At 40.4% G+C, this 15,363-nt stretch overlaps 1 protein-coding gene across 1 annotated transcript; it reads left to right on the top strand.

Annotated features, from left to right (window-relative positions):
* Nucleotides 1-7,293: 7,293 nt before the first annotated feature.
* LOC115734842 (ABC transporter A family member 2-like) lies at nt 7,294-12,967 on the top strand. The gene is made up of 16 exons (XM_030665799.2): nt 7,294-7,794; nt 8,202-8,433; nt 8,531-8,700; nt 8,785-8,970; nt 9,066-9,161; nt 9,245-9,445; nt 9,589-9,748; nt 9,830-10,056; nt 10,234-10,351; nt 10,449-10,525; nt 10,696-10,785; nt 10,907-11,050; nt 11,138-11,440; nt 11,533-11,613; nt 12,147-12,323; nt 12,526-12,967. Exons 1-16 carry the CDS (start codon nt 7,426-7,428, stop codon nt 12,790-12,792), a joined length of 2,898 nt encoding a protein of 965 aa, XP_030521659.1. The 5' UTR covers nt 7,294-7,425; the 3' UTR covers nt 12,793-12,967.
* The last annotated feature ends 2,396 nt before the right edge of the window (nt 12,968-15,363 follow it).

Genomic DNA, 15,363 nt, shown 5'->3' with positions numbered 1-15,363 from the left:
CATTTATTTTATTGTCAAAAGACGTGCTATTTCATATTATACTTGGTTCACATTCAGGCAGAAAACCAGCGGAATTATCCTCATCGAACAAGAAACAATTTACGTTCCTTTATCAATCTAGCTATTTACATTTTTCATTAGTTACGATTCTGTCTGTTAGTTTTTAGTTGTGAGTGATTTGTCTAACTTCGAAGCTGTCAGCAATCCTAACTTATGTTTCTCTCACGATTTTTCTAAACCGGGAACGGAATAAGAAGCGGAGGTTCTTTATTTGTCTTCTTCATTAAAGAACTCAGAGTAAGCTCCTGATGGGGAAAAAATGAAAAGAAAAGAAAAGAAAATTTAATTAGTAATTTTATGTGAGCTCCGAATGCATCCAGTCTTTTAAATTTCGCTTATGCTCTATGTTCGGAGCCATGATAAAATTTATCCTATTTTTACGTTTGGTGCCTGATCAAGACAGAACAAAGTCGGATATAAGAGGAGGGAAACCCTAACTTACTGAGAAGCTTCAATTTGTCTTCGAATAGATTCTATTTATGTCCTATTTTTCCTTTTGGCAAAAGATGCTGCCAGGATTAGCGCTTGGCAGCACCAGTGCACATTCAAAACCATGGCTTCATTCCAATGCAGAAGTAAACCTCCATGCCACCTTCTCTTCTTGAAGCATAATAATTCCCTCACAAATACGTACTCTCTTCCACTGTTAGCAATCACAAATGCCATCATATTTTTTCCAGAGTCAACGGATCAAAAAGTTTTCCAGGAATCTCTTGTTTTGGCCACAGTTTTTGAACTCGATGACAACATCAGCAGTTTTAATGAACTAAACTATTAGCTTCCGTAAACTGTACTAGGTTGAACATCAACCTGAAAGTTTAAAACCCTCTCAAGAAACTCAGCTATAAGTAGTTGCTGTAACCGGAACAGCAAAACAAGTTAGTCCCTTCCTCTAAAACACAAATTTCCAAAAGTTAGTCCCTTCCTATTCCCACTATGGGAGGATCTCGCTACCTTGTGATTTTTGTGGATGATTATTCTCGTTATATGTGGATCTATCTTATCAAGCATCATTCTGAACTGACTCATATTTGTCTTAATTTTGTTGCTATGGTTAAAACACAATTTTCCAAAAGCATCAAGATCTTCCGTACCGATAATGCCATGGAGCACGAGAGACACGAGTTTCTTAAAATTATTTCTCGAAATAGTATTGTCATTCATCGTTCTTATCCAGGAACTTCTCAACAAAATGGTCGACCTGAGCGTAAACATCAACACATCTTAGATGTTGTTCGCACTCTTCTAATCTCGGACTTTTGTCCGGAGCAGTTTTGGGGAGAAGCTTCTCATACTGCTATATACACCATCCATCCCCTACTATAGGTAATATATCTCCTTATGAGCAGTTGTATGGCAGTATCCCTAATTACAATCTTCTTCGAGTCTTTGGCAATATTTGTTTTGTCCATCTTCTTTCAAATGAACGCATGAAGTTAGAACCTTGTGCTCGTCTTTGTTGTTTCCTTGGGTACGGAGTCGAGTATAAATGGTATCGATGTTGGGATCCTATCTCTAATTGACTCCGCGTATCTCATCATGTTATCTTTTGGGAACATACGATGTTTTCTTCGCTTCGTCCCTTCGACTCCTCTCCTGCTACTCCCTTCTTTACTGATCCATCAGTGGATCTTTTTCCTGAAGATACATCAACCAAATATTCCTCTTTGGAGTTGTCTTCCTCTAATATTGATGTAGGTACCTCTAGTGAACCCACTTTGGCATCTCTTGATTTGTCTGCACTATCTGCGGATTCTCCCGACTTAGTCATTCCCTCTTCTCCTACTAGTCGTTTACTCGTGTAAGTCAACCTTCTGTTTGGCTTTGTGACTACCATTGTTATTCCACTATTGCTTCTTTTCACAAGCCTCGCACATACAGAGAAGCTCGAACTAACTCTCTTTGGCAGTAAGTAATGGCAAGTGAGTTACGCGTGTTAGACAAATCTCATACATGGGATTTCGTTGATTTGCCTCTTGGAAAGTCTGCTATAGGTTGTAAATGGGTGTATAAGATCAAAACTAAGGAAGATGGTATAGTGGAACGCTATAAGCTCGACTGGTTGCAAAAGGTTTCACTCAAGAGTATGGGATTGACTATGATGAGGCATTTGCTCCAATTGCATGTCTTACTTCGGTTCGAAGCCTTCTTCCTGCTGCAGCCATTAAGCTATGGTCACTATTCTAGGTGGACATAAAAAATGCCTTTCTTGATGGCGATCTTACTGATGAAGTTTATATGGAGCCTCCTCATGGGTACACTATTTCTTCCGATAAAGTTTGTCGGTTACGCAGAGCTTTATATGGACCGAAAGAGGCTCCTTGTGCATGGTACTCAAAGTTCAGCTCCACCATAGAGAGTCTTGGCTTTCGATCCAGTCCTCATGACAATGCTCTATTGTTCAGAAAACATCTCGTGGGACTATTCTACTATTATTATATGTGGATGACATGGTTATTACTAGTGATGATCATATCGGTATCACAAAACTCCAACAATATCTTAGTCGGCAGTTTGAAATGAAAAATCATTTCAGTTACTTTCTTGGCTTGGAGGTTGCCTTAGACTCCTCGGTTTATTATCTTTCTCAAGCGAAATACGCCACCAATCTTCTTTCTCGTGCGGCACTCACTGGTATCAAGGTTGCTACAACTCCAATTGAGGCAAATGCCAAATTTAATGAAAATGATGGAACTGTTCTTTTGAATCCCGCCCCTTTATTGACAGTTGATTGGCGGCCTCACACACACACACACACACACACACACACACACACACACACACACACACACACACACACACACACGTATCTTACAGTTAGTCGTCCCGATTGCGGTTCACATAGTCAGCCAATTTATGACCGCACCGCACATGACTCACTTTGTTGCTATTCTTCATATTCTTCGATATGTCAAAGGAACCTTTTTTCATGGTCTCCATTTTTCTGCCTACTCTACTTTAGAGTTGACTACTTATTCAGATATCGATTGGGCCGGTGACCCTCTTGGTTGTCACCGCACTACAAGCTACCGCTTCCTTCTTGGTACCTCACTCATATCATGGCGTAGCAAGAAACAGATCGTTGTCGCTCAATCGAGCACCGAAGCTGAATATTGTGCTCTCGTTGATACCTTATGGAAATTATTTTGGTTATGATGGTTATTATAAGACATGGGAGTCCATCATAATGGTGGAATAGTCATTTAGTGCGATAACCAGAGCGCTATTTAAATAGCCCATAATGATGTTTTTCATGAGTGCACCAAGCACTTGGAGATTGATTGTCGTTTCATATGACATCATGTGCTCCATGGCATAGTACAATTTGTTTCCACTTCATCTGCTGATGAGGCCACTGATATCTTCACAAAAGCACATCCACCGGAGCGCTTTCATGATTTTTTCTCCAAACTCCAGCTGACTTCTTCTATATCAACTTGAGTTTCAGGGGAGATGTTAGATATTATTGTTATTCTGAGTTACTCTAATTGATCCTCAATATTCATTCTAATTGATATCATTCTGATGGATTGTGCATTATTTAGTTGTTGTATTTAGTTTTCTTGGAAAGCCTATAAATAGGCTCCTTCCGTACATTGTTGAGATATCAAGAAATACACAAAATTCCTCAATTCCTTTCTTCTTCTTTATCTTTAACTAAGATCAATACCCATAGAAGAAAAGGAGTTGTCAATGGGACTTAGTTCCAACGGGATTGCCAGCAATTCTGGGCACTTGTGAAGAACAACATGTGGCATTCATGGAGGAGCAAGAGGCCAACTTTCCTTAGGATCTTATCTTCCCTCTTCTTCATCCTCACCTTGTTCTGCAAAAAGAAGCCTTGGCACTCTCGCCTAGGGGTGTCAAAAAAGCCCGTGATAGCCCCGACCCTACCCGGCCCCAAAATTCACCTAATTTTTGGGCCTTTTTAGGCCGGGCTTGGTACTCGAGTCGGGTGGCTCTAGCTTTTTTTAACAACCATGTTTTCTTTTTAATTTAATTTATTTTTATTTTTTATTTTCTTTCATTCGATAGGTTTGTGAAGTGATTTTGATTTCAAAAAATAATAAAAAAGAAAATAAAAAATCCAACCCCACCCGACCCGCCTCGAAGAGTTGGGGCACATGTAATTCGGACTTGAGCCGGGTCGAGCCAGGCCGAGCTCGGTCTTGTTAAGTTTTGGGTTGGCTCGAGCCGGGCATTGACACCCCTACTCTCGCCTTCGCTCTGTGCTAATGTTGAGGACTGTGTTTGGTCCCGAACCTCTAATCATGCCTCCAATCCCTCCATGTGAGGACAAGTTCTTCATGAGACGCCCATGCTTTGACTTTGTTTGGAGTGGAAATGAGAGTGCAAGAACCGTGGGCATCGAGAGTCTTGTCATGGCCAATAATCCCAGTCGTCCAATCCCTTCAAGCAAGGCAATGAATAATTATCAATCCATGCACTTGGAGGTATCCAATCCTCCTATTGAGTCATTGAGTCTTTTATGCTTGAAGAGATTGGACCTGTTCCTTTGTCCCATGTAAAATGCCAACTTTAGATCATGTCTCAATTCCGCCTTCCAATCCTAATGTTACCTTAATTTTTTTTCAATTTTAGTTTCATAAAAATCTATCAACTTTAACTTAAGTCCCAAATATGCCCATGTTAATGCTCTGTCCAAAATTTCTCGTTGACGATTGAGATATAGAAAACTTCCAAGCATGAGATATTCGAGCCAAGTGTCTTGAGCATAAGCTCTTCGATCATGAGAGATGGAACACTCCCGAGAATGGGAGATTGAAGACGGAGCACAAAATTGAAGATCCCCGAGCGAGATGGAAGGAGGACTCTCTCAAGAGTAAGAGCAATTGAAGAAAATTAACCCCAATTGTTCTAGTGTTTATCCAAATTTAAGATCCAAGAGGACGTTATTTGGGCTGATATGGAAAATCATCTCCAAAACACATCTTCTTGGATCTGAATTTTGGGAAAAAAAGTAGAACAATGACGTGGAAATGCCACTTAAGATCATTAAGGGAGATTTTGGACAAAAAATTTATGGGGGTAGATTCGGGACTCAAGTAAAAGTTGATTTTTTATGAGACAAGAAAAATTATAGTAGAATTGAGACTGGACTTAAAGTTGAGTTTTTTTACGAGACAAAAAAAAAATTAATGTAGAGTTGGGATTGTAGTTAAAGTTGGGTTTTTTTTTTTTAGGGTATTAAGCCTGAATGTCAAACCCACAAAAAAGAATGTAGTTCGTCTCTCTCGTGCGGTCGTTAATTTTCAAGAGGTCGTGCAATATGAACCCATATGGAATTGTATACTTATATCATTTCCCGTTGATAAAATCCTAAAAATATAGCAGTAACCATCCTAATTTCAAAATAACTAAAAACCTCTCCACTGATTGGCAATGCATGAGTGAAACTTTTCAATTGAAAGAAACTCAATTTAGCATCGAAGGATCGAAAAGCTGTCACGTGAGTCGCAACAAGATATTTTTGGTGGGGTTTATCAATTGAGAAAAAAACTTTAATCAACGTCGCTCTGGTAAAAAAAAAAAAAAATTGATGTTTGGAAGATTTGGGCAAAAGCGATGTAAAGAAAGTAAAAGTAGTTGAGCGCAAAAAGAGGCGACGCTATGTGGAGATGACAATTCGACCGTTAATTGAACAGTCCACAGAGTTTAACCGATTTTTGAACAAAAGACAGGCAGAAGGAAAGATCAAAGGGCGGGACATTTTTTGGACGTTTAAGTTTCTTGCCGTGCGAGAAAGTGATCCGGCCCGTCGTTGCTGCGTTTCCTCACGTCAGCTTCTTAACATTTCCCTTTTGTTTTGACTTGACAGATGACTTTAATAATCCTGCCGATTATCGAATTTTATTATTCTTCGCCTTTTGACAAGTTTGCCCATTATGCTTAGGTATAGTTTGCAAGTAACGTATAATTCTCAACCGTAAATAGAGTGAACATAAATGACATATCAAAAGTGTTACAACTTTCATATGGTATTCACTTTTGGTGCCAAAAATTATAGTCGAATCACTTAAGTACCAAATAAGGAAAAAAAAAAAAAACGATACTTAAGTGTCTCCGGCTATAAATTCCGACAATTATTCCCATGTCACTTTTTTCATGAAATTGTAATGTCTACATGATTTATTTATTTTTTTGTATAAAAAAATGAAGTCCAATGTGGACGATGACATGGTTTAAAACTCATTCTCACTCGATCTCTCATTTCTCTCTTATCTCTCTAATCTTAGAGCATAGATCGCTTGGCTTGAAGCTCAAGCTTTTAGAAAGAAAGGATCCATCGCAAATCGATCTCAAAAGCGGTTCCTCCTCTTCTCTCCCAACTCCATATCCTTCCTCAAAATCCCACTATGAACGTTGGAATTCGGGTGAGATAAAATCACACAAATGAAATAGTAAACATCTATTACAAGTTTCAGTTACTTTGTCACAAATTCATAATATTGAGGTTAGGGTTGAGATGGTGCTGAATTTTTCCCCAAGTGATCTCTTGTGAAACCACGTGTTAAACGACGTCATTCATGGCTATTAATGCTGATCGGCATTCCTATGTGTCTCGCCAATTGACAGAAATGTTATGATATTGTCACGTTGGATTTTTAGTGTTTCAAATTAGAGTTGTTACTTAAGTGATTATTGTATTTTTGAAAAGTCATACTTAAGTGATCATACGAAAAGTTTTGATATCAAGGTAAGTGCCATACGAAAGATATGATACTTCTAATCTGCTTTTACTATGCAAATTGGATATTGAGATGTGATGGAATTCCAAGCCGCGTAGAGTTTTGATTGGTTAGCCAGCCTATTGACTTTTTATTCCCATGGGGAGTTATCTTGAACATAAATGGTCCTAAACCTTTCAAAGCTCTTTCAAGATAAACCATTCAACTGAGTTAATTAACTCTGATTCATTATTATTAACCTGTTTGTATATATATCCAAGAAGAAGATGCTTGGAAGGTTCCTTACTTCACATCCTGACCAACCTGCGATCAAACGGCTAAAATTCCGCTGCATGATACACGACAGCATCAAATGACATATCGACTTCGTATAGTTTATTACATTCCGACCAACCAGTGGCACAATCCGTAAATTCCCGAAACTCTAGACCCCTTTTCGACTCCGCCGTCCCTTTCGTAAACGTCCCATCTCCATTTTCAGTCGTTATAAACACACACACACACACTCTCTCTCTCTCTGGGACAGAGCTCGGAAGGAATCAGGACGGAAAAAGCTCTCAACTTCGACTTCGATCTAACCGCAATTATCCAACTCGGAATCGAAAATCGAAAAACGAAATCGAGATCGATCGAGGGCTCGAGGTTTCTTCTTCCCATGGAGTTGCAGAGCGGAGCCCCGCTGCTGCTCCAGCAGTACAGGGCCCTGTTCAAGAAGAACCTGTTGCTCGCCTGGCGTAACAAGCCGGCCACCTTCCTCCAGCTCTTCTCCTCTTTCTTCTTCATCTTCCTCATCTTCTGCATCCAGGAGGCCATCGACGCCCGCTTCGCCCACTCCCCCGCCTTCAAGAGCGTGGCCGACCCCAAGCCCCTCGTGTCCCCGCCCATCCCGCCCTGCGAGGACAAGTTCTACGTCAAGTCCCCCTGCTTCGACTTCGTCTGGAGCGGCAACGGCAGCGACAGGGTCGCGAGGATCGTGGAAGGCATAAGGAACAATAACCCCGGCAGGCCCATTCCTGAGAGTAAGGTGTGTCGGTGTATGTGCCAATTTGTGGTTTTTTTTAGATTTTCGGTGCAATTGCAATTTCTTATTGTGTACTAGTATTTTGACATTACGGAGGCCGCATTCTGCTATCCTACGTCTCAATGAAAAATTGCGAAACATTGTACATAGAGACGAGGTCTTTGCTTAGTTTGTATTTCATTGTAGATGATGAAGGTTCTTTTGGTTAGAAAGCGATGGGAGTGGAACTCCAAGTTTCTGCGTGGTAATTTGCTGAAGCAGGACGTCAATAACATTTGGAAAAAAAAATGATGAGTAATGTTTGTGCCTTCCGAATTAGGTGGTAATTTAAACTTGTTACGACATTGAAACTTTGGTTTTTTGTGCATAAGCTACATGATTAGTTGATGAACTGTGAGTTGTGTCTGAAGGTTTTGTCATTTGGAACGACCGAGGAAGTGGACGCATGGTTGTATAGTAATCCTATGCGGTGTCCTGGAGCTTTGCATTTCACGGAAATGAACACCAGTGTCATCCGGTATGGCATACAAACTAACTCCACTCCAGTTGCTAAGCGAGGTCTCTTTGAGGATCCCACTTTCAAGTTTCAGATACCGCTTCAGATTGCGGCTGAGCGGGAAATTGCAAGGTCTCTTATTGGAGGTATCCCATCCTTGTGTTGCTTCACGGAATAGTCTTTTATGCTTGAAGAAATTGGACCTATTCCTTTGTTTACGCCTCCTGAAATTTCACTTTGCAGATACAAAGTTTAGTTGGGTGGTTGGGCTGAAGGAATTTGCACACCCTGAAGTTGAGATTTTCTCTGCAGTTTCCACTGTGGGCCCAACCTTCTTCCTTGCAGTCGCCATGTTTAGCTTTGTACTTCAAATCAGTTCTTTGATCACAGAAAAGGAGCTGAAACTCCGCCAGGTATTGCCTTTCAACACTACTGGCTTACAGAAACATTGTTATGTGCCTATAGAGCAGTCACCTTCATTTTTTACTTTTTCGCAGGCAATGACCTTGATGGGCCTCTATGATACTGCCTATTGGCTTTCATGGCTCACTTGGGAGGGAATTATAACCATTCTTTCTTCATTGTTCATAGTCCTCTTCGGGATGATGTTTCAGTTTGATTTTTTCTTGAACAACAGCTTCCCTGTCGTGTTTCTGTTGTTCTTCCTATTCCAACTGAACATGGTACGATGTGTCTTATTCCATGTTATAATGGGTTGTTTATTTCAAGCGAGAAAGGACATTGCCTTATATGATGACATGGTCTTCTCTGTTACTAGATTGGATTTGCCTTCATGTTGTCAGCCTTTATTAGTAAGGCCTCTTCATCCACAACTGTGGGTTTCTCCAACTTTATCATTGGCTTTCTAACTCAGGCAAGATATCCTGACTACTTGATAGCATGTTAATGTATTCAGGGATATTTTATTTCGAGAATCTTTGCTTTTGGCTCTTGCAGCTTGTCACTGTGTTTGGATTTCCCTACAAAAAATCCTTTGGTAAAGGTTACAGAATCATCTGGTCACTCTTTCCACCTAATCTCCTTGCTGAAGCTCTGAAACTGCTCTCTGATGCAACTTCCACCCCCGGCGATCCTGGAATTAGCTGGAGTAGGCGTGCGAAATGTGCACCAAATGACATAGAATGCGTGATATCAATTGTATGTAGTATCTCTGATTCAAAAGTTTCTACATTAATATTCAGTCAGTTAAATCTCCGCTGAGGCATTTTCACTTTGGTTTCTTGTCGTCTTACATCATACTAAGAAACTTTCACCTTTCTTTTTCTACTATTGTCAAACAGAATGACATCTACAGATGGCTTGTGGCAACTTTCTTTCTGTGGTTTATTTTGGCAATCTATTTTGATAATATAATCCCAAATGCATCTGGTGTGAGGAAGCCAATTTTTTATTTCTTAAATCCTGGCTACTGGACGGGGAAAGGTGGAAGCAAAGTGCAAGGTAGCGTTTGAAATTTCTGATGTGAGGGCATGCTTCCTCCTCCTACATGTTTTCATGACGTAGTCTTCCCTGTCTTGACAGAGGGTGGCATTTGTAGTTGCATTGGTTCAGTTCCCCCATTGGAGCATGTTAGCCCAGATGACGTAGATGTTCTCCAAGAGGAAAGTACTGTGAAAGAACAAGCAAAAGAAGGCTCAATTGATACCAATGTTGCAGTGCAGATTCATGGCCTTGGGAAGACTTATCCTGGGACTACCCAAATCGGTTGCTTTAAATGCAAAAGGACATCTGCATACCATGCTATTAAGGTAACTAAGCAATTCCAGTTATCTGCACTTCCTTCCTCTATTAATTGCTCATCAACTTACGTGAGGTACCACTTCAGTACGAAATCATCAGATGACAGATGCAACACTAGACACGAGTTGTATAACTTGATCTATGCTTGGATAGGGTAACTGCTGGTACTTTTAAATTATCTGTAGGGGCTGTGGGTGAACATTGCTAAAGATCAGCTGTTTTGTCTTCTTGGACCCAATGGCGCTGGAAAGACAACAACAATAAATTGTTTGACAGGAATCACCCCAGTTACAGGGGGAGATGGTAACAGCTTTAAGTTGGCTATTTTCTTTTTGCATAGTACAAAATTTTATATCAATAATGAGGTCCATAATGTGATATTGCTGTCTTGTGTTAACAGCTTTGGTGTATGGTTATTCAATAAGAAATTCGGTTGGCATGTCAAACATCAGAAAAATCATTGGAGTTTGTCCTCAGGTTAACCTTTCACCTCCATCTTCATCACCTTTGTTTCTAAGTTCATACATCAGAGGAGAATAATTCTGCTACATAACTTTGGCAGTATTTCAATTATCCTCCAAGCAGTTATGGTTAACTATTGGAAAAACAAATGAACAGATGTCCTAAGAGTTTATTGTCAATTGTAGTTTGATATCCTTTGGGACTTGTTGACCGGTGAAGAGCATCTCTACCTTTTTGCAAATATTAAAGGGCTCTCCCCTGCTTCAATCAAATCGGTACATCCCTCCTAATTTACTCTCTGTTATTGGAACTTGTGAATCTGCTTTGAATCCTACACTAAGAGAAGATTTCTCCCATTTGTTTATTTTAATGAACCCATTTGAGTTTTCTGCTCAGGTGGTTGAAAAGTCACTGGCGGAGGTCAGACTAACAGAAGCAGGCAAAGTGAGAGCTGGGAGCTACAGTGGAGGAATGAAACGTCGCTTAAGTGTTGCTATAGCCCTTATTGGTGACCCCAAATTAGTGGTTTTAGATGAACCTGTACGTTGAAGATGTGTAATCTCTTTTCTCGTCAATGGACAAATGTTTGTGCATGTGTTCTGAAAAGTACTTTGTTTTCTGCTGCAGACGACAGGCATGGACCCAATCACAAGGAGGCATGTCTGGGACATAATAGAGGATGCCAAAAAAGGACGCGCTATCATCTTAACGACACACTCTATGGAAGAAGCTGATATTTTAAGTGACCGTATAGGAATAATGGCTAAGGGCAGACTTCGCTGCATCGGAACCTCAATCAGGCTCAAATCCCGCTTCGGAACAGGCTTTATTGCCAATGTGAGCTTCACTGCCTGCAATGGTGCAAGTCCTCCTGGAGGAGATGTGGTCTCGAAGGCCGATCAGGAGGCTGTGAAACAATTCTTCAAAACTGTGAGTGAGCAGATAGGGCAGCCTTTTGTTCTTTGTAGTGCAGCTTTCTCTTCTTTCTAATGCCAATTTCTGACTCTCCTTTTCCTTCACAGCATCTGGATATTGTACCAAAAGAGGAGAACAAGGCCTTTCTGACTTTCGTTATACCCCATGACAGAGAAGCACTTTTGATGGTAACTAATCCCATTGCTGGCTCCTATACTTTCAGGCTCTTCAAGAATTGTCTTTTAAAATTTTAAACAGATTTGGGAAACAGTGCTGCAGATGCTGTTACAAATTCTGTGAGAGATGTAGGCAGCTACATTTCCTGGTCTAGCAGGATGTTCTTGTTGCCAAAAGTTAGAAATGCTCCTCTGTTGGAAGTTAACACCCTTCTTATGACGCACTGTTGGTGGCAGGATTTTCCTTGTCTGTAGTCAAGAGAATCGTTTGCCAGTTGCACCCGATGTATGTTTTTTGGTTGGAAATGGCAATTAAATGGCCCAGATTGTCATGGGAGCACTGAAATTCATTCAAGTGTCAACTTTTAACTTTTGTATCTTAGGGATAAATCGATCACTGCCGTATAGATACAAACAATCTTTGAAATGCTAATTTTCAAATCACTTTGGTTGAAAAACTTCTGTATGGAGATTATCTAGATTGTTTTCCTAGCAATACTACTCCTTATCCGCTTTTCCTAACACAGCTTATATGCTTTCCACAGAAATTTTTTGCGGAGCTCCAAGATAAACAGGGAGAGTTTGGCATAGCAGATATCCAACTTGGTTTGACTACTCTCGAGGAAGTTTTCTTGAATATTGCAAAGCAGGCAGAGCTAGAAAATGCTGCAGCTGAACGAAGCTTGGCGACACTAACTTTGACATCTGGAACCTCAGTCCAGGTAAAACTCAATACAAGGAAAATCTTAAAGAGTATAGGCTACAGCGTTGGTAAAGTTACTTTAAAATGTCATTTGTCCTTGAAGACTGTATTAGCCTGTCTATTAAAGTTCTGAACGACTTATAGAACGACTTATAAAAAACTGACTAAAAGTTGATTTGCCTGAAAAAAAGCTTTTGTTCTTATACTGCAAATTGGTTCAGATCCCCGTGGGAGCTCGATTTGTGGGGATACCTGGAACGGAATCTGCTGAGAATTCTAGAGGCGTCATGGTTGAGGTATACTGGCAGCAAGATGATTCTGGTGCTCTTTGTATTTCCGGACACTCTTCGGAAATGCCTATTCCTCCCTCTGTTCAACTACCAGCTACTTCAGCAGCAAATATGCATCGTAGTTTCTTGGGTCGCAAAGGTCCAGTTCATGGGATCGTGCTGGACCCCGATCAAATAACTACTGCCTATCCTCAATAACAAATTCTTCTGTAAATTTTATCAGAGCGCCCGTAAAAGTTCACTTCTTCGATAGAGTACTACAACTACCATCAGCACTTTTAAATTCAGCATCCCATGAAGTTGCTTCAGCCATGAATTAGTTGCACGATTGTATAGCTTTACCAAAGGTTTCTTGACCAATGTATTAAATTATTCTCTACAAGATATAATAGAGTTCACTGAAATTTCTCAGCATTTATTTTGTTGTAAAAGGACTAGCTGTACCGGAACATATTTGGTTCACATTTTGGCGGAAAATTAGCTCGATCATCTTCTTCGAACTACAAACAATTTTTGTTCCTTTATCAATCTAGCTATTTACATATATCATTAGTTGCGATTCGTCCGTCATTTTTTAAGGGTATTATTAAGCTTGAATGTCAAACCCACAAAAAAAGTATGTAGTTTCGTCTCTCTCGTGCAGTCATTAATTCTCGAGTTGTCCTGCGTTATGAAGCCACACGGAATTGCATGCTTGTTCCATTTCCCGTTGATAAAATCCTAAACATGTAGAGGCAAACATCCCGTTTTCAAAATAATGAAAACCTTCTCGACTGATTGGCAATGCACAAGCGAAACTTTTCAATTGAAAGAAACTGGATCGGTCGTCACTCGATCTATCCATGGAGTTTAACCGATTCAAGAGGAAAGTACTGTGAAAGCACAAGCAAAAGAAGGCTTAGTTGATCCTAATGCAGTCCAGATTCGTGGGCTTGGAAACGCTTCTTCAAAACTGCAAATGCGCAGATAAGGCAGGCAGCTTTTTGTTATTTGTAGTGCGGCTTTCTCTTCTTTCTAGCGCCAATTTCCGACTCTCCTTTTCCATCACATCATTCTGGATAATGTGCCAAAAGGAAAATCATGTACAATATCGGCTACCATTTGGCTGGAAGGCTGTGTTAGCCTGTTTATCAAAGTAAAAAGTTCATCAGCCTTACAAAACCTTGCTTGTTCTTACACTGCAATTTGGTACAGAACCCAGTCGGAGCTCGATTGGCGGGGATCCTTGGAACAAAATCTGCCGAGAATCCTGGAGGCATCATGGTCGAGGTGTCCTTCGGGCAAGATGATTCCGGTGCTGTTCGTATGTCCGGACACTCTTCAGAAACGCCTATTCCTCCGTCGGTTCAACTACCGGAGAATTCAGCAGCAAATGTGTGTTGTAGTTTCTTCGGCCGCGCAGGTCCAGTTCACGGGATCATGCTGGACCCAGATCAAACAACTGCTTGCCTATCCTCAATAACACACACCGCTGTTATTTCAATCGAGTAGCTGTAGAAGTTTATTTCTTCTGTAGGCTACTACACTCCGCACTGCAAGGTCAGCATGTTATGAAGTTGCTTCAGCTTTGGACTTTTGGCTCGATTGTATAGCTTCACAAAATGCTTCTTGATCACTGTATTGCATCATTCTCTACAAGATATGCAATCACTTGATACATAGAAATGCTAGTGAACACTCCAATTAAAGAAAATAAATTGACTCTGTAGATCAAACCGCTACGATAATAATCAAACGAAGAATTTTTAATATGTGGTTTTTGAAAAATTGTTGTATATAAACATATTGTATAGTTACCCACCCATGGGTGGATCAGTTGGTCGTGGCGCACTTAAGATTGTGTGGTTAGGCACACTGGTCCCAGGTTCGATTCCCCGGTTGAGTACCCGTGATTTAAGTGGGGGGCCATGGCGATGGGTTGCTGTGCTAGTCTTCCCCGAGGAATAGTTGAGGTACGTGCAAGCTGGCCCGAACATCTCGGTTATTAAAAAAAAACATATTGTATAGTTAAATGAATGAGACAAAAATCGAATATGCACGAGCAAACCCACATGGAGATTTGTCCAGAAAGTCTTAACCCTATCGTATGGCTGTTAATCGAGTCATAAACTTTTAAATTTGACCAATTTAGTCCTAAATCTTATGAAGATTTTTTAATGTAATCATTCCGATCAATTTCGACTGGAAATCACGGATGTAGAGTTCAATCAGCGAGAGTTGTCCCACATGGTATGGCTAGCTTTGATGTAGATGATTGTTTCAATTTTTTTGTAAGAATTCCTGAATGATTTTTATTGTCTTCCTATTTCCCTCCTCCGGCCACCGAGGACTCAGCGATGATTAGCGGAGATTGCCGGTCACGGGCGAGAGCCGTGATGCCCTAGCCTACCATTGCCGGATTCGATCGTCGCAGCCTCACATGTGGCCAGCGATCGAGGGAGGGAAATACAACAAGAAAGGAAAAAAAAAGCGTAAAAATCAGAAAATTTGCAAAAAATCATCAACATCAACAGAGGCCATTTCACGCATTATGTCTACCCAAAATCGGCCGAAATGGTTAGAATTAAATTGACCAAATTAAAAATATTAGGATTGAAATAATATAAAGGTAAAACTTTTCCGATAATTTTTCTTGAGTGTGTACCAAACGAAGAAGACAAAATCAAAGGGCATGCGAGCTAATTGAGCTCCTCATCATATGCAAAATCATGGGAAAAGAAATCATTATTTTTGTAGGGGTAGGGTCATTGCCATAAGGACATCATAAGC

The sequence above is a fragment of the Rhodamnia argentea genome, chromosome 7 (genome assembly GCF_020921035.1).
Source record: "Rhodamnia argentea isolate NSW1041297 chromosome 7, ASM2092103v1, whole genome shotgun sequence".
Taxonomy (NCBI): Eukaryota; Viridiplantae; Streptophyta; class Magnoliopsida; order Myrtales; family Myrtaceae; genus Rhodamnia; species Rhodamnia argentea.
This window is presented reverse-complemented; position numbering and strand designations above follow the sequence as displayed.